The sequence below is a fragment of the Chanos chanos genome, chromosome 6 (assembly GCF_902362185.1).
Source record: "Chanos chanos chromosome 6, fChaCha1.1, whole genome shotgun sequence".
In the NCBI taxonomy this organism is placed as follows: Eukaryota; Metazoa; Chordata; class Actinopteri; order Gonorynchiformes; family Chanidae; genus Chanos; species Chanos chanos.
In genome coordinates this window covers 7,550,423-7,578,224 of record NC_044500.1, presented here as the reverse complement: position 1 = coordinate 7,578,224, position 27,802 = coordinate 7,550,423, and the positions used below count along the sequence as shown (strand labels likewise).

At 39.9% G+C, this 27,802-nt stretch overlaps 2 protein-coding genes across 2 annotated transcripts; one reads left to right on the top strand and one right to left on the bottom strand.

The window, feature by feature from the left end:
- The first annotated feature begins 965 nt into the window (after positions 1-965).
- Positions 966-21,190, top strand: arrb1 (arrestin, beta 1). The gene is made up of 16 exons (XM_030776371.1): positions 966-1,042; positions 14,389-14,419; positions 15,337-15,397; positions 15,641-15,685; positions 15,814-16,010; positions 16,204-16,263; positions 16,878-16,945; positions 17,714-17,849; positions 18,159-18,243; positions 18,331-18,403; positions 18,603-18,740; positions 18,836-18,919; positions 19,250-19,273; positions 19,692-19,762; positions 20,254-20,305; positions 21,024-21,190. Exons 1-16 carry the CDS (start codon positions 1,023-1,025, stop codon positions 21,133-21,135), a joined length of 1,257 nt encoding a protein of 418 aa, XP_030632231.1. The 5' UTR covers positions 966-1,022; the 3' UTR covers positions 21,136-21,190.
- A 3,435-nt stretch (positions 21,191-24,625) lies between these two features.
- or55e1 (odorant receptor, family 55, subfamily E, member 1) lies at positions 24,626-25,609 on the bottom strand. The gene has a single exon (XM_030777950.1). It carries the CDS (start codon positions 25,607-25,609, stop codon positions 24,626-24,628), a length of 984 nt encoding a protein of 327 aa, XP_030633810.1.
- Positions 25,610-27,802: the final 2,193 nt, after the last annotated feature.

Here is a 27,802-nt window from a genome sequence, read left to right as displayed (position 1 = left end):
ACTATGCAGTGAGGGAATTTTGCATGCCTCCCAGTGTCCCCCTCAGCCGTGGCAGGACACAGAGAACCGGGCGTAAGCCATGCCTCGATGTTTGAGACGAGAAACCACTCTTGAAAACGCGTACATCTTCACACTGGTCGGGGAAAAGAGAAAAAGACAGCAAGTGTATGTTTGTGTGTGTGTGTGTGTGTGTGAGAGTGAGACGGAGAGACTGTGTGTATCTGTGTGTGTGTGTGTGAGAGAGAGAGAGAGAGAGAGAGAGAGAGAGAAAGGGAGAGAAAGAGTGAGAGCGGAAGGGAGGGAGGGAGAGAGAGAGAAAGAGAGAGAGAGAGAGAGGAAGGGAGGGAGGGAGAGAGAAAAAGAGAGAGAGAGAGCGAGAGAGGGAGGGAGGGAAGAAGGGAGAGAGGGAGGGAGGGAGAGAGAGAGAGAGAGAGAGGGAGACTGACAGGGCTGTAGTGAGAGACAGAGACCAAGCTTCATGCAGGAACTCTAACGCTGGGCTCTTCACATTCAGGATATTCCCCTCAGGATTTTGTCCACCAAAAATTCAACAACACAACGCTGAACAGGGAGAGGAGCAGAGAGAGAGAGAGAGAGGGAGAAAGAGAGAGACAAAAGAGAGAGAGAGAGAGAAGCTTCCAGACATTGAACAGACAAGGAAAGGATTTTTGCCAGCTTCAGCTTGTGTATTTTTTTTTTCCAGGAGCATTCTTTTTCTTTTTCTTTTTCTTTCTCTTTTTCTTTTTTTTTTCTGGCAGGGACTGTCAGAGATGTTTCTATAATCTATCTCAGCTGGAAAGAGAACCACAGTCGACACACAGACTGCTAACTGGCGAGCTAAATCACGGAGCCTGACTGTTCGTATAAGTGAATTTTTCTCTTTCCCTCTCTCTCTCCTTCTCTCTCTCTCTCTCTCTCTCTCTCTCTCTCTCTCTCTCTCTCTCTCTCTCTCGTTCTGTTCCCCTCTCTCTTCTAGCACCGTGAGAGAAAAGCAAAGAGCGTGCCGTGGACAGATCCTTGCGATGGGTGATAAGGGCACGAGGTAAGTGATGTTTTCATCTGGATTAGCAGTGTAGAGAGAACTGAAAGGCTGGGAAACATTATGGACTGTTGTATGTATTCCCCCCCCTCTCTCTCTCGCTCTCTCCTCTCTCTCTCTCTCTCTCTCTCTCTCTCTCTCTGCCTCTGTCTGTCTGATTGTTGCTTCTTGCTGCTTAGTGTATGACTGAGGTGTGAAACTGATCAGCTGAGATATGTCTGTATGCTGTATTTCTAGTGCTGCTGTATAGTGTATGGTGTGTATGTGTGTGTGTGTGTGTGAGAGAGAGAGAGAGAGAGAGAGAGAGCGACAGTGTGTCTCCCCAGCAATGCCCCTGTAGTTGTAATGCTAAAGGTTGTGTATGACTTCAGGACCTTTGTATGTCTAGCTCAGTAAATCTACTGCACTCCAGGCATAACAGCAGTGTGCTGTAGGAGAGCTTTATATATGGAAGAGTGTTACCCACTCTCCCCACTGTTCACATAAGTAAATTTTTTCTACTCTCCCCTGTCTCTGTCTCTGTCTCTGTCTCTTTCTCTTTCTCTCTGTCTCTCACTCTCTCTGTCTGTCTGTCTGTCTGTCCCTCTCTCTCTCTCTCTCTCTCTCTCTCTCTCTCTTTCTCTTTCTCTCTGCCTCTCTCTCCCTCTGTCTGTCCGTCTGTCTCTCTCTCTCTCTCTCTCTCTCTCTCTCTCTCTCTCTCTTGCTCCCCACCCCCCGTGCCTCTCCCTGGGGGAGGAATTTAGAGGGTGACAGTGTTAACCTGTGGTGTTTTGGCTGCTGCTCTTCCAGTGACATTTGACAGATGTCATAGCATTTTAACAGTGCACTCTTTAAACCTTTGAATCAAAACGGGAATTAGCTGAGCATACTATGGCCTAAATGCATTATTGCAGACCCTTACAGTGATAGACACTTTACAGGCTTTAGCAACAGCCAATGCCTTTGAGGGTAGAGAAGCCTTTGTAGGAGACACCATGGTATCCATTGACTCTGTCTTATGGTGGAGGAGTTCTTTACAGTGGACCTTCAAGAAAGGTGAACAGATTTGTTTTTTGGTTTTTTTTTTATGACCAATTCATCAATACTTCACTTGACACATCTTCGACTGATATTCTTTACCTCTCAGAACTCATAGGTTTACTCTGTTCAGTGTCACTGATGTTGTCTACTGGTGTTATTTAACAAACACATTCTCATCAGTTTGGTGATCTTAGACAGAAATAAGTTTAGAGGAAAATATATGTTATTATTCTTTTTTTTTTTCTTTTTCTCCCAAACAACCATGTTGGATGAAAACAGAAAGGAATTCTGCTCACTTTTGCTAAACACTCGAGAGCTGGCTAATTAGTCAATTTAGGGGGCCGATGAGAATGTACTGGAGTTGAGTCTTTTCTGTGCATATGGTTATTCAGGGTCAGATTTCAGTTTGTTCAAGTGTGAGGAGATTCTGCAAGGAATGAGACAGAAAGCGAGAGTAGAGAGAGAGCAAGAGAGAGAGAGAGAGAGAGAGAGAGAGAGAGATGGTGTGACGTTTAGCTGGGGGCAGTCTGTTGCTTTCATCTGGATGGCTGAACATCACGTCAAGGTGCTTAAACCCACAGTGACTACTGAAAGACTCCTTCTCTGCCAACTGTAAGACTGCCTGTGCCGAAATATAGCTTAATACGCATGTTCTCACAATCCGAGCTGTCACTTCGGCTGACAGTGCAAATATAGCACAAAGACGCTAAGCAGGAACAGCATCTTTATTTCCCTGAGCATCTGGTTTATAATGACAACGAGGAAAAAATGTTTTTTGGGTTTTTTTTTTCATTATTATTTTATGTCAGTACTAATGGAGCTGGCTTTCGTAAAGAATCGCAGAGACCTCTCACAAAGCAAATCTATTCATTACCTATTACAGGGATTCTGGACTTGCCACATAAGTCCAGTCATTTTGATCTTATGCCACATAGTAGTTTACCATCAGAAGTTGTTTTTCTGATTTTGAGCCTGTCAGTGTGTGCTCCCCCCAGCATTACTGGTTTCCTATGTCATTCAGTCAAACCTGAATGCAGACCTCCAATGGGTGTCTTAGTAGACACGGCATGTGCTGAAAATAGCGCATGATTCACCCCTCATTTGGGTTGAGTTGTAAGACGGCGTGCATCTTGTTGAGGAGTGTGTATATGTGTATGTGTGTGTGTGTGTGTGTGTGTGTGTGTGTGTGTGTGACCGTGACAGAGTTGAGACTTCTGTTTGCTAATGTGGATAAATCTCATAAACCCTCTGAGGTGAACGGTGGGTTGGGCTGGATTAACTTCACCAGATGACTGGCGGTACACCGTCCCCGTACCGTCTGGATTTGATCGGACATCAAGACTGGGAATGGGACATTCTGGAATGTGTTTTTCTCCCGCCTCACTGCTTTCCTTTGATGGGAACTATATCTAATCTCAAAACATACCATCCTTCCAACATTCCTCAGATATATTCATAACAATTCTAAGAGGCTTATTATTATCATTATTATTATTTTTACGAGTTGCTTTATCTTAGTAATCAGTCACGGAATCTGAGACTGAGTTCGGAATTTAACGTGTGGAAAGATATTTCCAAAAACTGCCAGATTCGCCATCAACTCAAACTCCATGACAACTCTTTCTCCATCCCAGCCATGAAAGTTTGTGGCAGCGAAGCAACTGATGTAGCATATCAATATAAAGACAGCCTGCCAAAGGCCTGACAGCTTTTACATCTAATGGAGAATCAGGTAGTAGGTGTGATGGCCTCTCCAACGCCGTAAAAAACCGAAGGAAATCCTTTACGGCGAAATCCCACTTGTGTTTCATTTGAAATGTCTCTCAGTCCCATAATGTGATTAAACCCACAATCAACGTCAGTCAGAGGACTGATCTGGACAGACGCCCAAATGCACAGACACTGAGACAGACTGGCACCCCAGAGGGGGGCCGTCGAGTTTGAGAAGTACCATACTGCTCAGTGACAAAAGATTTGTCACGTCTCTCAAATCTGTTTTTCCCAAAAATTCATTTATTCGTTTTTTTTTTCCCCCGAGTCCCCAAAGAACGGCAAAGTCTGTTAAATATGCAGGAGACTTAAAAGTGACAAGAGCAAATGGTCCCACAAGCTGTTACACGCTTGTTTAGGGTGCCCCTGTGTCTGTGTGTGTGTATGTGTGTGAGAGAGAGGGAGTAAGTGTGTGATTGTGTGTGTGTGTGTGTGTGTGTGTGTGCATGCGTTCGTGCACGCGTGCATGTGTGTGTGCGTGTGTTTATGTGTGTGTGTGCGCGCAAGACTTTCAGAGAGAAAAGATGATGTGACACATCTGTCGAGGCTTCTAATGAGTGTTCTATGGGGACAGCACAGCCCTTCTCTCTCCCCTCCCTCTGTTACACCTCACCACCTTTCAATACAATGCAAATGAACTTCCAGTACAGCAAATTTATCTTACAGTGCTCTGGAACCAAGGCTGTGCTGTCTCTCTCTCTCTCTCTCTCTCTGTGAGAAAACTAATAGAATGTCTAATTTGCTGGACGGGCAGGGTGAAAGACACTGCGTATGTGGAACTTTTATGTGTGTCGTGCTAAGTGGGTTTAAATGTGCTGTGCTGAATATTGCGACATATTTTACACGACAGTAAAGGTCCTATTAAACCCAGCTGTTTCCTCTACCTCCCTGCTGCAGTGTCTGACCAAAACAGTCTGTTTATACGCTCTGTCCCTCAGTTTAAAAAAATAAAAAAGTCGGGTACTATAACACCACTAGACGGTATAGACATATTCCATTTTATGCAAAAAAAAAACCCCAAAACAAAACATAACAAAAAACAAACAAACAAAAACCTTTTGAAAGCCTTAAGACATCAATTTTGTATTATTATCATCCAGTGTGAACATACAAAAGGGTGGGAATACCAGCGAGGTTATGACTCACTAAAATTGTTTGATGGCGTAATTCTGCCCTCCTTGTTTATGACTGCAAACCAACTCCCTTATGAGGCTCATAGAAGCCCCGAAATGCAAAAAAAACCCCTTCATTTTACCTTAATAACGACTCTCGACTGGATGTGCCTGAGGTAGAAGTCCCTGTGAGAGAGGCTGTCTACACAGGACTCAGACACACTATGATAACACACCCTGCAATTTGGCTGTCCGAGCTGTCACTCTCAGAGATATATTTAACTGACCCCTGACGTCTTTCTCAGGATGAAGCCAAATGATTTGTCATGTGGTAGCAGCGATCACACTTAGTGGTCTCACAACGTTTGTCTCAACCCGTGTGCTGACCCCCACACCTCAGTTCACACGTTCACATGTAGGCTTCTCTCTCTCTCTCCCTCTCTCTCTTTCTCTCTCTCTCACACACACACACACACATACGCACATACGCACACACACACTCACACAAACACATAAATATACTCCAACACACCCTCCCTCTCTCTCTCTCTCTCTCTCTCTGTGTCTCAAAAACACGCTGCACACACACAAACTCATTTTTTTTTTCTTGCAAAGCAATTTAATGTTGTAATCATTCAGATAATTGAATTCGTTGTATATTATTGCTTATCAAGGCTTTTTCTCTGAAAGCTTACAGTCTGAGTGAGTACACAGATGTGGAAAGGTCAAGAGGTTCGAATTAAATGACATAGTGCAGTCTCCCAGGCACATTCTCTGCCAAACCGTTATCACTCACTCTCATTCACACGCTTGTCACAGCAGCCTTATGCAACGGACATTAATATGAGTCTAAATGGGAGTCTTTAGCTTGTCGCTAACACAGCTTTTAGATGGTGGGTTGTAACTATCTAGTCAGAGTACAAATGGTCTTAATTTGGTATACACCTGGCGCCGCTGTTTGCGGTTCAACCAGAAGTGTTTGTCTGAGGGGTTGTTGGATATGTGTGTGTGTGTGTGTGTGTGTGTGCGTGCGTGTGTGTTTGTCTCAGCTTGTCTCAGAGCTCAGATGGCTCAATGGTTGTTGGTTAAGAGCCCTGAATTCATTTATCGATTCCGGCTGAAAGCCTCTGACATAACAGCAAGGAAAATCCATCGCCACGGCAGGACCGTCTCAAGCCGCTGCCAACAGAGCGGGTCCTCTCTTCCTCCGTATGTCACCCCACCTTTCTCCCCGGAGAGAAAGAGAAAGAGCAAAGAAGAGAGGAAGGGGTTTCCTTAAAACTCCCTTCTTCAGCTCCTCTGCTTGAGGGCTGTAATGTAAACAGACACCCCCCCCCCCCCCCACCAACTCCACAAACACATCAGCAAATGCAAGTTTTCCAGGCGCTTTGTAGTAGATTCAGGTTAGAACAAAACCTTGTCACAAACCTTGGTTAGAACAAAACCTTGCAGGAATTGGAAGTGTTCAAGCTATCCTAGTCTCAAAATGTCACCTAGTTCTTTTTTTTTTGTAGTAATAGGTACAACCTAAAAATACGGCAGAGGCTGGTCCCAAATAGGCAGTATTTAAATGGATTTTATTTGGTGCTCGTATGAGCATCTTAACCTACATTTCAGTAATAATGAAGTTTTGACCCTACGCCGGATAAAGGATGTTATTTCGAGATGAGATAACAATGAGAACGAACCCTAGATACTTGGTCATTATCCTCTTAGAGCATCTTCTGTGGTCTTGTATGTCTGCGTGGTCTCAGTATTTGTAAGAGCATGAGACAGATAATGACTGAGAGAAAGGAAAAGAAAAAAAAAAGAAACAGCTCACATTGCTGTTCCGGGACTCCCTACATGCGGATGGCTGTGAGTTTTATTTGATAAGCGGAGCGGAGTGTTGTCGGAGCGGAGTGTTGTCGGTGTACTTTCCTCACGGATCACTGCCCCCCCCCCCTCCACCCCCCCACCCCGTGCACAGGCAGCTCTTCTCTCTCCTTGCCGCTGTGGCCGTGACGAACATTGAAATTCCACCGAGGACAAAAAAAAAGAAAAAAGTGAAGCGAAGACTCGTCTCACATGCGTGGCGCACGCGCGGGCAATGACGGACGGAGAGATGGCAGGCATGCTCTGGGTGGTGAACAGAGAGAGCCAGTCATCCCTCCATCCTCTCTTTCTCCACTTCCTCTGTCCCTCGTTCACCCCCACCTCACCCACACCCACCGCTACCCCCACCTGCTTCATTTCTCGCTTCCTCAGCTTTGTTTTCCCAGACTACACATCCTCTCTCTCTCTCTCTCTCTCTCTCTCTCTCTCTCTCTCTCTCTTCCTCTCTCTCTCTCTCTCTTCTATTGGGTTAACAACCACCACCAACCATGATGAGTGTTTGATGAGCAGCATCTGGTTTATACAAAACATATAGAAATGATTTTGTGTGGTTGTGCGTAAGTGCATTGATATGGATTTGGGGTGGGGTTAGGAGGGTGGAATATGGAATAATTCTTCCAGGGGTTTTGAGGAATTATGCAAAAAAAAAAAAAAAAAGATTCTCCAGTGTCTCTCCTGGACTAAAGTTACACAATCTCTTCTCTTCTCTCCTCTCTGTCTCTGCATAATATTATTCAATAAGCCTTAAGAAAAAAAAAATCAATACAGGGCTGAACTTCTTTGCATTGATCAATCATAGGTGATGATGACATTATAATATGGACGATATGTATGTAAAGTGAGAGAAACAGCTGTGTTTCTTCTTCTTCTTCTCCATTAGGTTTCACTGGTTTTAGAAGGTGGGCAGGAGCTAAATGGTGTATGGGAGCAGTAAAATAGTTACAAGCTATGAGATTGAGGAGTCAAGCAGCAATGGTGCTGATTCAGCCATAGAAGTTTGACAGAGAGAGAGAGAGAGAGAGAGAGAGAGCTTACACATTTCTCCAGCATCCACTTATTTAAAAATTCATACACACTCTTTGAATTCACTTACTGTATGTGCTCAGGCTATTAAAACCTAGAGAGAGGGGGGCGAGAGAGAGAGAGAGAGAGAGAGAGAGAGAAACACTATAGAGCTGAGAGCTTCCTGGAGTCTCTCTCTCTGTCTCTCTCTCTCTCTCTCTCTCAGGTTGAATTTAATGAGAGCATTTCCTGTGACATGTTAATGCTGTCATGTGTAATGGGTTTTTGAAAGCTTTAGAGATTGCTGAGCAGTGATATGACACACGAGCACTTTAGTTTCTGCATGTAGTCAATTACAGAGCATTTACAAATTAAAATATTTTGGCAGAGAGGATGTTAACATTGACGAAAAGGTTTGACGAATACTTTCAGTTTAGAAAGGAAAAAGGGTTGCAATTTTTTTCTTTCTTTCTTTCTTTTTTTTTTTTCGTATGAATGATTGTTGTAATTATACAATTTGGCTATATGAATGGGTACAGGCAGTAACCTGAGCTTCAGAGTCCACATAAATATTAAACAGTTTGAAGTAAACAACCAGATATGATTTTAACCCACATTTAATCATCTGTAATATGAGCAGTCCTGATCAAAGGAAATGACTCCAAAATCAAATGCAATATTGTTTGAGTTGACATTTAATTTAGAGTCAAATTTCGTCAGAATACTGCTGGTTCACTGCATCCTCAGCAAGACAATCTGGAACTATGAGCTGGGAGAGTAGGTTGTCTTTTTGTTGTTGTTGTTGTTTTGTTTTGGTTTTTTTTGCCTTGTGTGACAGAAGGCTATAAAATGGAGTTTGTGGGTAATGCTTTGAAGATCTGTCTGCCTTAGTCTTTACAAAGGGAAATTCTCTGCAGTGCCTTATTCAAATGAAGCAGAATGTGGGTCAGAGAGAGAGAGAGAGAGAGAGAGAGGCGGGGTGGGGGGGGGGGGTAGAGTTGCTAAGACATACACGCGCTTCTTTGATGTGCATCCATAAACAGAACATTTGAACATATGCCTCCCACAAGAGCACATATTCTCTTATGGACCTTATCAGACAATGTTTTCCATTTCCTAATATTTTGTTATAGTGTCAACACAAGTAGCTACTGCTTGTGGTTTTCCATACAAAGAGTACTGTGAAAGGAGGTCGAAACCATGAGATTTCTTGTCTTTTTTTTTTTTTTTTTTTTTTGTCTCTCTCGTCTGACTAATTGGCTTTTTTTTTTTTTTTACGGGTTTATTTCACTCTCAAGTTCTTTTTATTTATTTATTTATTTATTTATTTATTTATTTCGCTTAAGCGTTCTTTTGAATTCAGTAAATGAGACTGGCCCTCCAAAATATCATGTTTCCTGCCAATTACATTCAACTTTGTTTTCCTAAGGAGAAAATCATAAAAAAAAACCCCGAATAAATAAATACATAAAACAAAATAAAGAAAATCTTTTGCTGATTTGCAGGGAACGTCTTGCCTTCAGTTTTCGTCTTTCGTGAGGAAATGAAAGACATTTGACTGATGGCAAAGTATCCCCAAACCCAATTTTCTCCATCCCAGGTCATTTAGAGCTTGCAAGCAAGACTGAGTCATTTGTTCAACTAATGGGATAATTCATAATTCATTCAATGCTAGCCAGAGCTCAGGAAGAGACAATATATATATATATAGTCAAACATGTGGGCTCATAAAAGATGAATGTTATGTTATGAGGCTGTGTTGTCTAGTCCTTCACTACACACACAGTCTTAGCGGAACACAGATTTGACTTTCGTATTGATCGGCAATACTTCTGATTGTCTCACGCTTTGCGAGGGGAACAGTTTGTGATTGTTATTCACAGCACAGTCTGTCTCGATGTTAAGATAGAAAGCTCAGAAAGTTCACAGCTGACAGGTTTTGCATTATTACAGGTGAATCGTGTTATATATATATATATATTTTTTTTTTTTTCTGCCAAGCCATTTGACACAGCTTGATTATAAGAGAAATTGTACGTAAGGACATAGCTAAGTTAGACTTTTTATTCATTGTGAGAATTATGGTGAAGACTTGCCCTATCGTATCACATCCTGCCATTTCTGGAGTTCAAAGCCAAAGACGAAAAGTGTGCTAATTAAAAAAAAAAACTTTAATCATTACTGTGTTCCTACTGTCTCACTCTCTATGCCTTCCACCCCCCCGCCCCCCCGGCCCCCCAACCCCCACCTCCATCCTGCTCAATCAATAGCTGGATTGTGCAGGTGATATTACAAAGCAGTGTCATTTGCTATTGATCTGACTGTGTAGTGTAGAACTGCTTTGCCAGTACAGCCCAGTACAGAGGCAGGGGCTGCCTCACCTGGGGTAATTACTGTAAGTGGCCTGGGTGATCTCACAGCAGTGTGTTTAGCATTGGTCATTAGAGCCATTGTCAGGCTAAGTGTTTCTGTCAGTGGCAGATGATGAGGGCTACCACTCCAACGCTGCGCTGAGTCGGATACGGCAGTGATATTATACCACAGAGAGAGAGAGAGAGAGAGAGAGAGAGACCTGCTGAAAGGCATAGTCGTCTCCCAGGTGCTTATGGAATTTAACATCTGGGACTCGGAGGACGCGTATGGTTGCTGACTCGCTACAGACTAACAGATGTGTTGCATTATGGGATGTGACTCATCATGGTTTTGGTTCCTGGCTTTGACTCCAGAGTGTAAATCGAGAACGAAATTATGCAAGATTCCTAACCTCACCATAGCACATCTGGTGTACGAAGGCACAGAATTAATTCATCTTTCTTTCACAGAGAGAGAGAGGGAGAGAGAGAGAGAGAGAGAGAGAGTCAGTGTGTGTTTCTATTATTCATTTCAGTTTTGATTTATGGAATGTTGTTGTTGCTGATGTTGTTATTATTATTTTGCAGAAATAATACATTTTGAGTGATCAAAATGTTATAGTGATTGCTTCGGGACCAGGCTGCTAAATTATTAACTATGAATTGTTTTATGGAGGCAGAGCTTTATATATCAGCTCTATAAATTAGAGTTTCTTGCCGTTTTCTGACTCTCAGAGTATCTCTGAGTACTGCATGATGTTAACTGACTGTAAGAGAGCGCTACAAAGTCAGTGCTGAAATAAAGTCATTTGCATACCAAAGAGATTATTGTAATTAGCGCAGCAGCACTAAATGGCAAAAGCCACAAGTTGTTGCCATGTCAACCATATTTTTAAAAGGGGACACTCTTTCACCGAATGCAGATGCTTTCTTGACTCAAGCAATTTTTTTTTTTCTCTCCTCACTGACACGGTTCCAACAGCTCCATGGTAACATGACAAAAAAACGGGAGCATCATGGGAAATTATAAAACTTAAATAAGATTGAATCAAGTCAATAGCGAGCATGAAATTGTTCTGTCCACTCTTGGATTTCTACCCCCGCGTGTTGAAAAACTGACATGAAAAACTGATATGATATCATGTCTGTTCTAAAGAGTTGCCCACCTGTGATTGAAAAACTGTTTCTCTATACTCTAAAAAAACTGACAAAATAAAAATGAAAAAGCAGACAGTGGCTGTGTGCACGTTTTGCTGTTACTCCATCCTTCAGGCAAAGGGGTAGAAGTGATTTCAGGGCTGCACTAAAGATGTTCTGTATATTCCTCGGACTCATTGGTCCAAACACTCAAACATAATTATCAACTTGTTCGTAGACCTACTTATGTGTCTCAGAACATTAAACACAGAAGAAAGATACATTGTAAATCATAAACCATAACCATAAACAGAATATCAACTCTGACATCAACAAACAGAGCCTTCTGGTTTTATAATTGTCTCAAAATCAATTTTATTATCAACACACAAACAGTAGAGCCATGTAATCATTTTTTAATTCATATTACATGAATATTTTTTAAAGTTTTGAATCGTACAGTAAGAGGCAGTCAACCATTGTGTCTTTTTTTCAATTGAAAAAGATAAATGTAATCACAATAATGAGCTGAAGTCCTCATTAACATTTTACATATACAACATTCTCTTGAAAATATCAATGTCTGATGACATGAAAGCCTGCATGCAACCCAATGTGACTCCTGGATTAATATTCCCACCACTATATGTTTTAGTCATCTGTTGAAAAGCCCCAAAAAAGAGAGAGCTGAGATGGAGTTTTTCCCAAGGATTAGTCTTATGTTCATTTGTGCATGATATTAACTGCCTGTTCATTTTCCTAATACGCTATATTACACCAGGACATGACAGAATACAAATTACACTTAACGATGGCTGGGGTCAAGCATTAAGATCTATCTAATTTTATATTTATGCGAAGTAGCGTGACTGATGAAGTTGCCAAGTCTTTTAGACTTCTCAAATGCCACGCGGTCACACCCGAGAACTGCGACATCCAATCCAGTCACACAGTTGTTTAAGAACGCGTGATATCTGTCTACTTACCAGCAGAGGAAGAAGGAATCTTAGTCATCTGCTATAAAAGAATTTTTTTTTTTTTTTGCCTTCTGTCAGTTGTACAGCCTGAAAAAGCTAATAATGAAATCACGAGTCTTATAGCGACATATCCAGCTACAAAATACGCGGCTCTAACATCTGAGAACGTTGATTATGTAATGCTGTTCTAAATCAACAAAAAGCCACAAGGTGCATCCAGTGAAACTGTACATTTTCATGAAGTAAACAGCTTGATGGGCATTGCGATCCACCGTAATAGCGCTGTGGTTTCTTTCTTTCTTTCTTTCTTTCTTTTTTTTATGTTAAAACAGCCGAGATATCGCAGTCTTCACTTGATTTTAGTATTACTAAGGAAAGGAAAGCACTTCTCGTTAATCAGTTATCTCCATTAATGAAGACACTTTGAAAAAGGAGACGACGTTGAAAGGGTTTGCTAGAGCCCAGTGGGACTGGCTGACACGCCATGGCTAATTTATGGCAACATTAAGGTCGAGTGGATAGGGAGGTAGGGTAATTGCAGCTAAAGCCATTACCTAGAGCCAAAATGGCTCCCCACAATATACAGAATGGCCACTTGCAAATCATAGCACTTGAATGAGTGTTATGCGGCATCAGCTAGTAAATGTTCCACGTTCTGCCTCGCTGTTTGAACCGATATCTGTAGGAGTTAGGGGCTTGGCTTGCCACATACAGATCTCTGAAAATCCAAGGCAAGCTGTTCTCATATTAATGGGATGGGTAGGGGGCAGAACGGAGTGGCACACACACTGTTTTTGAATGCTCTATTTAATAACGGGCATGCCTGCCTGGAATGCTGTGCTCCAGTATGTCTCACTATGCCCTCTGTTGTTTTTGACTGGTGGCCCAGAACAGACTTGTTTGCTTGTTTGTAGGAACCTTGGTCTTAGTCCTCTAATCTTTAATAGAGTTGATCTGAGTTCAATCACTTCTAGGGTTGTCCCACTTCTGAACGGTTGGTAATGTTTCCGCGGTAATAAATGTCTTTTGGTATGCTCATACCTGTCTCTCTCTCTTTGTTTTTTTTGTTTTTTTTTTTTTTTTTGTGAATCCTTTCCATATGTTAAAATGATGTGTATTATGTATATGCGTATGACTATACAGTATGTATGTTTATATGTGTATATTTCCTGACATCCGATTTTTCTGGCTTGAGGTTTAAACATTTTTGGCCACACTCCGGTGCTAAAGAGAGCCTATGTTGCCTTTCTACTGGAAGTGAGTTCTCATTACCGTTTGTCATGCCTCTGGCCACGGTTTATGACACAAACTTGAAAAGTGAAGCGAGACAGAAACTGCAAAGCAAGAGGCAAACCTTTCATCTCACAGATGAAATATTCTCACATTTAAAAACACACACACACACACACACACATATATATATATATATATATATATATATATATATACACTCACAGAAAACTTGGAAATATATATAAGCAGGTTTTTTTCCTTTTCCCTATCTTTTCTTTTTTTTTTTTGCATCTCAGTCATTTGTCCTTTTTGAGTGTAGCTTACAAAACCACATACCTTGTCTGCCCATTGATGTGATTTATACATTAATTTACAACTGAGGGTTGTTTACTGGGGCCTTGTCATTGAACGTAATGACAGTAGCTCTGGACAATGTGATCATAGATTTGTGATATGCCGTTGTAGCAGTCAATCTGTGCCATTGAGAAAACCCTCATTGGCTAGTTCATTATCCCTGAGGCCTGAAGTTACACTGCTTCGTCTGAGGCTGATGCAATAAGTCAAGGTAATAAATAGGACACGTCATTACTTTACGCTGGCAAGGATACTCTATATAACTTATTTATCTGTTCATGCTACCATCAAAAGGAATAGTCCACTAGCTGTGTTCTTTGAAGAATAGCATTTTCATGTATTCTAGTTTCCTGATGGGAACAATGGCACCAAATGCCACAGGAAATCCTTTGAGGTGCAGCCGTCAGAAAGGACACATTTGAGAAAGTGTAAAACAGTCTTTCATCTTCCTTTTCACAACAGTTTCTCTCTCTCTCTCTCTCTCTCTCTCTCTCTCTCTCTTTCTCTTTGTTCTTCAGGGTGTTCAAGAAGGCGAGTCCCAATGGAAAGGTTAGCAATATTTTTTTTTTTATGGTTTCATGATCAACCAAGAAAGTTTTGCTGTCTGACTTCTTCGGCGGAGTTTAAGAGTAAAGAGATGTATGAAGTTTATCTGAGAGGTTGTCAGTATGTTTCCCATGTGACTTTTTTTTTTTTTTTTTTTAAATCTAAAACGGATCAGACTGTTCAGACAGCAATCAATTGAGTAATACAACAATAATAACACAGCTAGGCGATATTGAAATTAAACGTTCCTGTGGTGATTTCAAAACCACTCTCTGGTTATTACGACTGAATTCAAACCTGAATGTCGAAAAACGAGTGTTGCGGCCTGTTAGCGTCAGGCTGGCGTGTGAGAATCAGAGGACGTGCGTGTGCCGATTCAAAACGAAGCCGAGGGACTTTGCCGTGGTCATTGTATCAGCCGCGCACACAGAGGACCAGATTCCGCAATCAGCGATATTGCTTTCTGTGAGTCTATACGTCGGCCGGCAGCGGGGGTGTCTGCATTGGTCCCTGAGCAGGATGCAGCACGCGTGGGTGGAATGAGAAAGAGGAATCACATGACCGAGATTCAGAGACTCTTATCTTCCAAGGCTCTGTGAGAGCCATCTCTAGGGCTTTACCAAGGTCCTTACAGATTGCAGACATAACGTAGGAATACACACCAACGACAAACAGAGTAGATCCTGATGACTGATATTACTCTTGCTTGTCATGCTCAGTTGTGAATATGCGGTTGACTGTTCATGTCTGATTAATGAAAGCCAGGTGTTTTTCTTAGAATTACATGACACTGAGCATGTGGTTTGGATCACTAAGTTTAAACTCAACACATTAGCAAGTGTATTGCCACTGTAGACAAATAATGTCATTATCAAAATGAAAATGTTGACAGCTTAAACTTATTCTTCTGGTTTTCTCAGCTTACAGTGTATCTTGGTAAGAGGGACTTTGTTGACCACGTGGACCTGGTGGAGCCTGTCGGTATGGAGACTGTAAAAACGCACATGCACAATCTATATAATAACATGCATACAAAAAATATATTTTTTGCCAAGTTGAAAGTTGGTTAAAATAGTGACTTAACTGAAGCTGTTTTTAAATTTGTTTTCTGTTATTCAAAGGTTCAGGGTGAACTGGCTACTATGCCAGAATTCTCTCTGTGAAACATTTTTTTACAGTCAGCGCTTTCTAATAGCTACATATCTTGGCTCATCCATTTTGCAGATGGGGTGGTTTTAATTGATCCTGAGTACTTGAAGGAGAGAAAGGGTAAGGGCCATCAGTTAAATATACATTGTGATGATTTAACCAATGTCATTTTTCTACCATCACCCATTAAGACGGTTAGATACCCTTGAGTTGGTAATTGCTCTGGCCTTTCCATAATTCATTCACAGTGTTTGTGACGTTAACATGCGCCTTTCGCTACGGACGAGAAGATTTGGACGTTCTTGGCTTGACTTTTCGGAAAGACCTTTTCGTTGCCAACATTCAGGCATTTCCCCCTGTGCCTGAGGAAAAGAAAAGCCTTACGCGTCTCCAGGAACGCCTTATCAAAAAACTTGGAGAGCATGCTTACCCCTTCACTTTTGAGGTAATGGTAATTCTTAATCTCTCCTTGTATCATGGAGATCATATATCAGTTAAATAAATCAATCATTAGGTAAAATTAATATCCAGAGAGCCAGCTCTTCAATGAATTTCCCTAGTAGATCTTCATCTTTCTTGTTTAACGCGCTTTGATTCAGTCATATTGAATTCAGGCATATCTGATTCTGCTTCAACAGATTCCTCCAAATCTGCCCTGTTCAGTCACGTTACAGCCTGGACCAGAGGACACAGGAAAGGTGCTCCGTCCCATGAGCTAAAACTTGATACACCATCTTCAGAATATCATTAACCCCACTCCTAACAATTATTAAAAGCTTTAAATCTTTAATTGCGTTCAAGTAAAATGATCTTCGGTTGGGTGCTTAGGAGCAGTACTGGTAGGAGAAGGAGAATTCGTAGCTATGGTAGTGGTTGTATTATTGATACCCTCTGAAACAGAATTTTGCAATCATGCTTCTGGAAGTCCACGGCAATGCACATTTTAAATCTCTCATATTTTCTCATTTCAGACCTGCTTAGGCTAATCATGAGCTTGATAATTAGCTAATGAGCGGAATCAGGTGCAGTAGTGCAGAGAGAGAGGCTATTGCCCTCCCAGAGCAGGATTAGAAAATAAGATTTTAAGTGATATTTTTAGGCAATCCTTGGTAACTGAATTTATGTTGGAACCACCTACATGTACACACTGATGCAGACTTCTCGGGTTGAAGTCAGCATGGATATCAAGACCTGGTTTATGTACAGCTGCATGCCGTGTAACCTGACACAAATGATGTTTAGATCATGAGTGTTTCTTCGCTATAAAAAATGGATATGTCCTCTTCTTCTTTCCTCTGTTTCTGTCACAAAGGCCTGTGGGGTGGACTTTGAAGTGAAAGCCTTTTGTGCAGAGAATGTTGAAGAAAAAATTCACAAAAGGTAAATAGCTCTTCAGTGACTTCAACCTTGATTGAAAACATCGTCATGTAATAGATTTCAAGTTTAAATAAAAACGAGCACAGAACTTTTTATGATGGATTTTTTAGAATAAAACATGAAACAGTTCAAAAGAGACTGCTAGGGTGTAGTCCCCTTGGCTTATAATCAAATACGACCAAGTGTCCTGCCTTACACTCTCAGTAATGTCCCTCATCAAACTTCAGGCTGAGGCATAGCAAATGCATGTGCTTGAGGGCTAGTCTTATAAGATTACTCATTCAGCGAGGAGTCTGAAGTGTTTTGCATATCAGAATGAGTTAGTGCTTCTGTGTTATGGCTGGGCATTATAAGCTTCTGAAGTTAATCCATTTTATTTTAGACTTTTAATGCTCTGTCCGTTTGATGTGATATGCCGATCATTTCCCAACAGGCAATGGATTTTCCACAGATACTAAAGTCTAAAATACTTTCCCTCTAAAAAAAAAAAAAGTTTAATTTGAAAAAGAGATGATGAAATTTGGATGCTAATGTTCTCTCATGTCTATCTGTTTCACCAACACTATCTTTGTCCTATCGTAAACCATTGCAAAGGACAGATATGTACAGTAATGGCAACTGTAGAAAAGTCTGAAAAGTGGAGGAAAGTGGAGGAAAAAATAAAAATGCTGGTGTTTGAACGTAAGCAAATCTTTCTGTAAAACACACACACACACACACAAAATAAAAGAAACAAAAAATCTTCATGAGCCTTTTTTTGGCTGTCTCTAGGAATTCAGTGCGTTTGGTCATCAGGAAGGTCCAGTATGCCCCAGAAAAACCAGGACCTCAGCCTACTGCTGAGACCACACGGCAGTTCCTCATGTCAGACAAACCCCTTCACTTGGAGGCCTCCCTGGACAAGGAGGTGAGAGCACAAGAGATGCCATTATTTGGAATCTGCATGACAGTGAAGTTCAACATCCCTGCAATGATTCAGTGGGTAAAAAATAAATAGAAGCAGGAACCCCACCTAGTGGACTGGAAGAGTCATTACAAATGAGTGACCAAAAACTGTTTCTTCACCATTTTTTTTTAAAAACACAGCAATGACATACAGTTTTATTGTTCTGTAAACAGAAAAATGAGGTGAATGTTCCAGAGCACCATTTTAAGTACTGTTCCTTAGTCTAAAAATACATTAAAACTCATCTGTTTCAATTTTGTAACCTTCCAGATCTACTACCACGGTGAACCAATCAGCGTGAACGTTCACGTCACCAACAACACAAACAAAACAGTGAAGAAGATAAAGATTTCAGGTTCTAAATTTCCTTTTCCTGAAGTTTAATGATGCCAAGTGAGTGCAGAGCACCTGGGTAAAATGTTGATGTTGTCGTGTGTTGCAGTGCGGCAGTACGCAGATATTTGTCTTTTCAACACTGCTCAGTATAAGTGCCCTGTAGCCACAGAGGAGTCAGAGTAAGTCTCACAACCAAACAACCAATAAATAAATAAATGAATGAATAAATAAATAAATAAATACAAATATGACCATCAAATGGAATAGTACCTTACAGCAATGTGTGAAAAGTAACAAGACTGATTATTTCCTCTCAATGTGTATGTTTATGTATATCTGTGTGTGTGTGTGTGTGTGTGTGTGTGTGTGATCTTGTAGTGATATTGTGGCTCCAAGTGCCACATTTTGCAAGGTATACACGCTAACACCTTTCCTCGCCAACAACCGTGAGAAGCGTGGCTTAGCCCTTGATGGAAAGCTAAAGCATGAAGACACAAATCTAGCTTCAAGTACATTGTGAGTAAATTCGGATCAGGATTTCTCTTTTTCTCTAGGTTTTGCCATGAGCTTTTTGCGTCTATGATATTTACAGCTCTTCTTGTCTGATGAAGGTTAAGAGAGGGAGCCAATAAGGAAATCCTGGGCATCATCGTATCTTACAAAGTCAAAGTGAAGCTCGTGGTGTCTCGTGGAGGGTAAGTTTAACTGGATGATTTTTACAAATCGCTCAAGAGTGAGACTAATGGGTGGGAATAATCAGAATGAGAATCAGTGGACGAAAATTTAAATACTTTGAAACTACAGTATCGAAACTGGTTTAATTCACTTGTTTTACATATGAGTTCTCAGTAAAACCTAAAGAAAAACTGTGATTCAAACAACATTCGTATGTTAATAAAGCCTTTCACAGTCAAAGACCTTTTTTTTCCTGTATATTTCATCAAATAAGCTGGTAATTTATATGGAGGATACTGGATAATACAATTACCTGGAGCAATAAATAACTAATGTTCCGTCTCTTTCAGGCTCTTGGGAGACCTTGCTTCAAGGTACAATCATCCATTTTTTTTTTTTTATATATTGTCTTCAAGATGCATGGCTGCGTGTGCGCATGCATGTGAACAGCACACCTATGAGTCACTTATGAGTTCTGTTACATAGAATCCATTTTCACATTTTACTCAGTGAAACTTTATAAACAGTCCTTGGTCAATTAGACGTAATTCAGTGCCTTTCAGTCCAGATTATACTTATTACCTCATACAGACATCCTATTAACTGAGCGACAATATACAAATCAGGCTCGAGTGTTTCAACGTGTCTGTTTCACATCACTCTGTGCCTCTATACTCTTGTTTCCTTCATTGTGGTCGACATGGAAAAGAAATAAAGATAAAAGAGAAGATGTTCTACTGTGTGAGAACAAATAATGACGTGACCTATCCTTGTGTGTTGTTCTTCTAACAGTGATGTGGCTGTTGAGCTTCCTTTTACATTAATGCATCCAAAACCAATAGAGGAATCAATCTACAGGGACGGTGGGTATTTTCTCTGAGGCTCTTTAGCTGTTGCTTAATTAGCTTCACTGATATCGCATGACTCATTCAGACGGCAGAAAAAAAAAACCTGTCCTTGTTCACAAATGTGCACAGTTGATCAGTTTATCAAATAGTAAGGATGTTAAGAAAAATGAGTACTTTTTTTAAGAGTACTCTCCCATGATGCATAACATAAAGCAGTCATAAACCTTAAAGCAGTCGTAAACCATAATAATGTGTGTATATATATACACAATAATATAGATATACTCCTTAACCTATAAGATAAGCTTATAATTATCCAAATGACACTTGTTTCAGTGCATGCAAAACAACATTATGAATGAGGTTTTTACATGTCTTGTTTTTGAAAAATGTTAGAGCTATGGAAAGAGTCCCCCCCCCCCCATTATATTCCCCAGCAAACAAAATGTTATCACTCCTGTTCCTCCCTGCACAACCATGACTACTCCTCTTCTTCTTTGTCTCAGCTCCAGAGAACGAGGTACCAATAGACACGAACCTGATAGAGTTTGACACAAAGTAAGGAGCTTTTGTTTCACCTTCTGTGGAAGTTGTCCCATGCATTTGCCACTTTGTGGCTCGTCAATAATATATTATCCACCCCACTCTCCTTTATTTCTGCCCTGTGACACACACACACACAAACACAAACACAGACACGCACACAAACACAGACACACACACACAAACACAGACACATGCACACCATCGCTCGCATGCACATTAACAAGCAGATAAGCACTGTGTTGAATTATTTATATGCTTTTGTTTTATGTAGTGTGCCAAAGGTTTCCTCTGGAACATCCATTCGTTACTTATCTTGTACCCAAAATACACCTATAACTGTCTGTATTTATTCCTCCTGCTGACTGATAAAATGTCTTGCTAATAGTCACTACTCAGAGACTAACTTACAGACACACAGTCTTTTAATGGAGTCTCCGAACACTAATTGTACAAACACTGAATGTGCTTGGGCAGCTATTACTGTGCTTATTTAGCTTGAATTGCACTTAAAACTGAATATAAATGCCCATATTAACACTGGGTGGGTTGTAGTGTATCAGCGCAGTGCATGTAGACTGTTAGCACACTTTACCTAATCTATATATGTATTTATATTGTCAAGGAAACATTGGCTAAAATCATATGATACAATACTTTGTAAATGGACATAATTTTGGATGTTTTTTTTTTTTTTTTCCCACACATTCAGTCATTCTTTTTCCATCCTCAGCGATGATGACATCATCTTTGAAGACTTTGCCCGGCAGCGGCTCATCGGTGCAAAAGACGACAAAGATGAAGAAGAAGAGGGCACAGACTCACCTAAGCTCAATGACAGATAGACCCACGGGCAGTTCTCTCCTCTGTATTCGTGATATTAGGGGTCTGGTGAAAACCTGTGAGGTGACCCTGGAGTCTAGGAGACCCTTTAAAGCACTCACAGTGGGTGCGGTTGTTGTGTTCTTGTTCACATTCGTCTTCTCCATGCTGTGAGGATGTTATTTAAAAACAAAACAAAACAAAACAAAACAAAACAAAAAAAATTAAAAAGCGTAGAAAAACGTGACCTAGTCATCAAAGTGGTCTGGAGGTGAGATTTTAGCTCATAGACTTCACAGTGAGGGTCCCTGCAGGTCTGTGAGAAGCAGAGGTAACACCATTTCATCATGGCTAAATCGACTTCTGTGGTAGCATGCCTTTACTTCATTTTTGTTATACATGTTTGTTTTTATCCCTCTTAGGGCTCAGAAATGAAAGACTTTGACTTTGTATTGAAAGTATATTTAATGTATCATATATCCTTTGATCTCGATTCTGTATAAAGAACTAGACCTGTTTATTGTCACTATGACAACTGCCAAATCCATTGTCATCTTTATAATGCATTGTTCTTCACATAAAACTGTTGTTGTGCTCATTCACTCATTAAGTCGCACCATTCATAATTCATTAAACATTCCCAAGCATGACCATACTCTTTCCTTTTTTTGCCATGATTCGTAATATGAACATGAAATATTTTTTTAAAGATGATGTTTGGTAATGTGTTGGTCTCATACAGTATACTATAGTGAAAGGTTATGGTGGCTCCTACCTTAAATATTAAAATGCATTTTAAAACAGATAGAATTGGTTCACTGTCTTGATTTCTCAATTCATGTTCCAGCCATGTTGTTACCAAACAAAACAGCATAGCTGGAACAGTATAATGCATTAAAACAGTTTTTTTTAGTTCCACAGAACTCTAAAATATTAAAGAATCTTAAAGTTCAAATCACAGTTGCACATCGTTTGCATGCCTGAAAGACCCGCATCCAAAATAAATTTGAGGTTTGTCTTTTTTTCCCCTCGGTAACGTATTTATTGCAAACAATGCTGATGATTTATTTCAACAATGAGGTGAAATCAACAGAAAAACTATACATCAAAATAACAGAACAACAGTAAGATCAATGACCCCCCCCCTTAAAAATTATATATATATATATATATATATATATATATATATATATATATATATATATATATATTTCAAAAGACAAATATGAAGTGAAGAGTTTGTCCAAAGAACTTAAAATTTAGCTAGTACAGAGTACAGAGAACACCTGCAATCTATATTTAGTGGCCTTGATTCTCCTGTATGAGGCATGACCAACACAGAGAGAGAGAGAGAGAGAGAGAGAGAGAGGGAGGGAGAGAGAGTCCATAAAAACGAAGATTTAATATATTTATACTGACAGTCATTTCTTTCTGGAAAAAAAAAAACTTTATCTAATTAAGGTAAGAATAAGATGGTGGTGAAAAGAAGGCAAGAAAGTGGACTCACATTTCTTTTGAAGTACTGAACACTGACATGCCTTTGATAGCTGAGGCTGACCATCATGGAGTTGTGGAATTATTGGGATTCATCGCTTCTTGTGAAAAAAACACAAAAGTTAGAGAGAGAGTCTGTCTTTGACCCTGTGTAAGTTTCTTCCTTTTTTTAATAAAAACAGGATGATATGAGTGGAACAGGTTGTGGGCACTTAACTGAATTTTTCTTAAATCTCTTCAAATAGCGATGAAAAGGGTCATATCGACTGAGATCCATGAAACATGATTTCTAAATGAATCTGCTGGATTATTGAAACAAATGGATTTCTTTACTGATGGGCCATTACATTTACAGTCCCTAAATGCATAACACTGCACTTTTTTCTTTCTTTCGTTTTTGTAATTGGAAGTAATCACTATTTAACGTTGTGTTTACCACAGTAATACTTTTAGGCCCTGATGGATGTGAGCACAGTTAAACTTTCTATTTGTTTAAGTTCTTTTGCTAAACGTGCGTGTTGCCTTGCGTGGACTCAGAGTTTAATTGCTTTTCATTAGGAGGCCTGCCACCATTTGTGACTAATTGGGTCCACATCCTATCGATGACCTGTGATTTAATTGGCTTTGGACTGATTAAGGGTTGTCTCTGTTGCAGACTCTGTGTTTCTTAAGGGATTATCTGGCTCTCTGAGCTAATTTACTCTGTTTCAACTTTGTCCTTTGGTAGATAAATACCAACCATGATGACCAAATGAGGAACCAGGTTTTAATTAAGCTTGTTTTTCATATTTTCTCCGCTAACACATAAACAAATGTGGAACACTAATTGTGATGTTCACGATGTCTAAGCTTTCATAACTAGGAGTTTAACCTGCAATCAGTAATCTTGAAAACATCCTCTGTAGTGAAAAAAAAAAGTTTAATTACGAATGAATTTTGACTATGATCCCACACTTTTTAATCTATTTCTGTGTGTGTGCACGTTTGTCTTTTTTATATATTTGAATTAAACTTAACAAAAACACAGTTTATTTGTCTTTACTGCGTTAGTCTGTGTGTGTCCGCGTATGTGTGTGTGTGTGTGTGTGTGTGTGCGTGTGCGCATAAGACAACAACAGGCATAATTCAACACTTTTTGAAAATGACGAGCTATGTCTAATCTATGATTTCTCTGTATCAGAATAATCAATCCTTAACCTCATAGCTGTGCTTCCCAAACTTATTTCTCTGCAGTCTACTGATGTACGGGACCTAATTTCCTTCTAAAATGATAGTAAATCAATTACACAGAGGAACTTAGAAGCACACAACTAATAAGAGGAAATATTTAAATTTTCTCTTCATTTATCTCTCAAATTTCACTATCCAATTACCTGCAATTTTCTAAGTATCTCCCTTGCATAGCAGTTGCAAAATATTATAACGTAACATGATACTTATCCAACACTTCATAGGAGCTTGATTGCCATTAACTATTGATGAATAAGTGGAGGAGAAGAACTCTGGTCTGATTTACCCAATTGAGAGAACAGGACAGACAGTGCCTTAACGATGCCATTCAACAGACTTAACCTTTTGATGGAGCCCTGGATCATTGGAGGGAATCTCCACTTAAAAAGCCTTGTGAAGCACCAACTGATGACATGCAAATCATAATCTGTCATGTTGTGTTAACTAAAGTGTTTCACGGGTGTGAACAGTTCATACGTAATGTCACATTGGTTTTTGTGACACCATATTCATGATGAATGTTCTCATGCTTGATCCAAGTATAAGTATAATTTTAAATAAGAATTAAATTTACCAAGTTTCAACAAATGCTGACAAATTTAAATGTGGACAGAATTGTTTTTTATTCAGCAATAAGTCAATGAGTTATGTTCTCACTTGTGGCATTCCACTTTTGTTACAAAAATGCCTTGCATATGTAAATAATTGCGAACTTTTAGCAAAAGAAAAAGATTTAAAAAAAAAAAGACCAAAAAATCCCCTGCACAAAATAAAGACTAGACCAATCATTCAAACTGTCAGCACTGAAACCCTGACAGAGAAAACTCTATTCACACGAATTTTCAACAATTTCAATATTGCATTCCTAATTTCCTTGGTACGGACACCGTATATAATTGGATTTACACTCGCTGGGAATATAATGTACATGACACCAAGAAAAGTGTTTACATCCACCGGAATTGGAATATTGAGATTACGTGATAGAAAAGTAACGGTGCCAACGAAGTAAAAACACATCATTACAATTAAATGAGTCCCACACGTGTGAAAAGCTTTCCAACGATCCTCTCCTCCTGCAGCTCTCAAAACTTCTATCAAAATTCTAACGTACGAAAAGAAAATTACAGATATATCAACCCCCACAAAACAGATGATCACAGCCAAACCCATGGCATGGTTCTTATCTATTGGGTCACAAGAGAGGCTTACCAGAGCCATATGATCACAGTAACAGTGGTGGATTATATTGGACCCACAAAAAGATAAAGGTGCAGCTAAACTGACCAGAGTAAGCATTATTGTGCCGCTCCTAACCAAAGTGAAGACCAGTAGTTTAACAAACATAGAGGTGCTCATGATGTCAGCGTAACGCAGTGGGTTGCATATGGCCACGAATCGATCCAGCGCCATGGCCAAAAGGATGGTAGACTCAACAGAGGAGAAAAAGTGAGTGACAAACATTTGGGTAAGACATCCCTCCAGGGTTATCTCGTTCAAATCAAAAAGGAAACTGAGAAACATCGCTGGAATGATTGCTGTGGGGACAATAATGTCAACTACAGCCAGAGCTGACACCAGCATGTACATTGGACTATGAAGACTTTCGGTGTTTCTGATGACATAGAGCAATAAGGAATTTCCCACCAAAATCAACATGTAACTAAAGAGAAAAGGCAGGCAAAGGAGTCGTCTATACTTGTAGATCTCTGGAAATCCCACAAAAATGAACCTGGTGTGTGAGAAATTTGGTCCTGACAATTCTTCATTCATGTCACTTTGAGAGTATTCAGTTTGGCCTGACCTTAAGGATGCAAAAAAAAAAAGCAAAAAGACCCCCCAAAAACAGTATTTGATCAGTAATTTTGCTTAAGCATTTCAACATCTCATAAGTAATCTCAGGTGGAAGGACATCAAAGCCAAAATTTATGTCACTTGTTTGTTTTGCTGCTGTGGTTTGACACATCTAGAAAATCCCTGCAAGTCTTTCCAAATTTCAACAAATATCTCCAAACTTTTTTTTTCTTTTTTTTTTTTGAAGAACTTACAACTCACATTTCCTTCATATAATGCTATATATATATATATACACATACAGTTTTTAACTATCTTTTCTGTTTGTGTTATCAAGCACATTTCCGTAAAAGTTAGAATCTTTACAGAGTTTCAAACAGAAGTTACAACATTATTTCAATAACATGAAACAAAATATGTCTCATCGCCTACAGAAATGAAAGGTTGCAGTGAACAGTACCTTCAGACATTGTAACATCATATGTTTTAAGAAGGAAGAGGCTGGCTCTGAGAAACATATACCTGTCTGAGACTCTTAGCCTTTTGTTTTCTCTTGGTGTAGCTGCTCATTCAGCCAGAAGGCAAGGGCCATTCTGGTTAGCTCCTTCCTAATCTTGATTTATACACAGGACCAGGGGTATGCCTCAAAGCAGGATTTCTCAGTCCGCTGGACAAACTGAGCAAAATTGTCAAACCTATCCAATAGGAGGACAGCTAAGGAACATTCCAATTAGCTATTGGACGGTCTCGACTTTTTGTTCAAGTTGTCTGGCTATCTGAGAAATCCAGCTTCGTGGTTTACACTTGAGAGTTTTGCTTCCCTAGGGATAATGCAAACAGTTACATGAGCCTATATGCTCATGTTGGTCTATTAGAAATACACCCATTACAATGCAAAGCGTTGGATTGGAGGGCACTGAACAAAGGAGGAAAACATCAAAACAGTCAACACCAACATTCTTCTTAACGTGTCAGTGTGGACACATACCAGAGCATTCTTACACAATGGGCTTGAACCGTAACTTTCAGCCCAAGATTGTCTGCTTTGAAATTTAATAGTGTCCTAAAATGATAGCGATAACAATTTACCAGCAGCAACAAAAACATTAAGCTCAATACCACCAACAACACTGCCACTGTCACTACTACTACCACTACTACTACTACCCCTACTACTTCAAGCACCTGTCCGAGGCTAAAAACAGAAGAAAAAGAATAAAACAGGAGCACTTCTCAGCACAGACAGCACATAACATAATTCAGGAAGCCACAACATTATAGTGCCAAACAACATAATAGTATGTTGCTTACATATGTAATAGCTGGTTGCTTACAGATCACAGACCCATAGGCCACAGAGTACAGAGTCAAGCTGAAGAAAAACTGGTATAAATTATATGCTTTCTGAGAGAAATTAGTTTTCAGAAGGCCAGAGAATCAGCACTCTTAATGTGCAGGAAGGAGGGGCACTCCAGGCCTAGAGGTGAAATTGCCAGTAGAGATGAATCATTGAAAGCCAAGGCTGAAAGTGTATAGAGCAGCAAGACTGCTGGGGTCAGAGGATCAGGGTTTTGGTTGGCTTGGGGTCCTGACTGGTGTAAGTAGGGCCAGAGTTATGAAGGACTGTAAAGGTGAGTACTACAATCTTGTGGGAAGCCATTAAAGGTTGTATTCCATAGCTATCATTTCTCCAAACATCAGTTTCTCAAAATATCATTGGAATTCTACATATTTATTGACATCTCTTTATAAATAAAAATGTCCATGTTTATGAATGTTGATCATGAAATAGGAGAAAGATTAATTTCTAAGATATATTATTGCATTTGTTGGTTCATGTATCATTGTTGTGTTTTTCACCATTGACCCTCAATGTAACAACATAGGTTTCCTTAGGGAAATTGAACAGGCCAGCCCTAACAGAAACAAACCCCAAAGTGAATTAGGATTCATTCCATATCAACATCCTCCAATTTAGAACAGGCTTGTGTACAAAACAAATACTACTTAATGAGATGACCATAAAAACAAAGCTGTGATAACCTCCTGCCCTTGACTGGAGTCCAATTATTATAATAGAAAATAAATGCAATTCCCTTTAGACCCGTGCTGTCCCTTGATTTTCACTGTCACTTTCACACATAACAGGATTAGATATCCATTAAGTCTGGG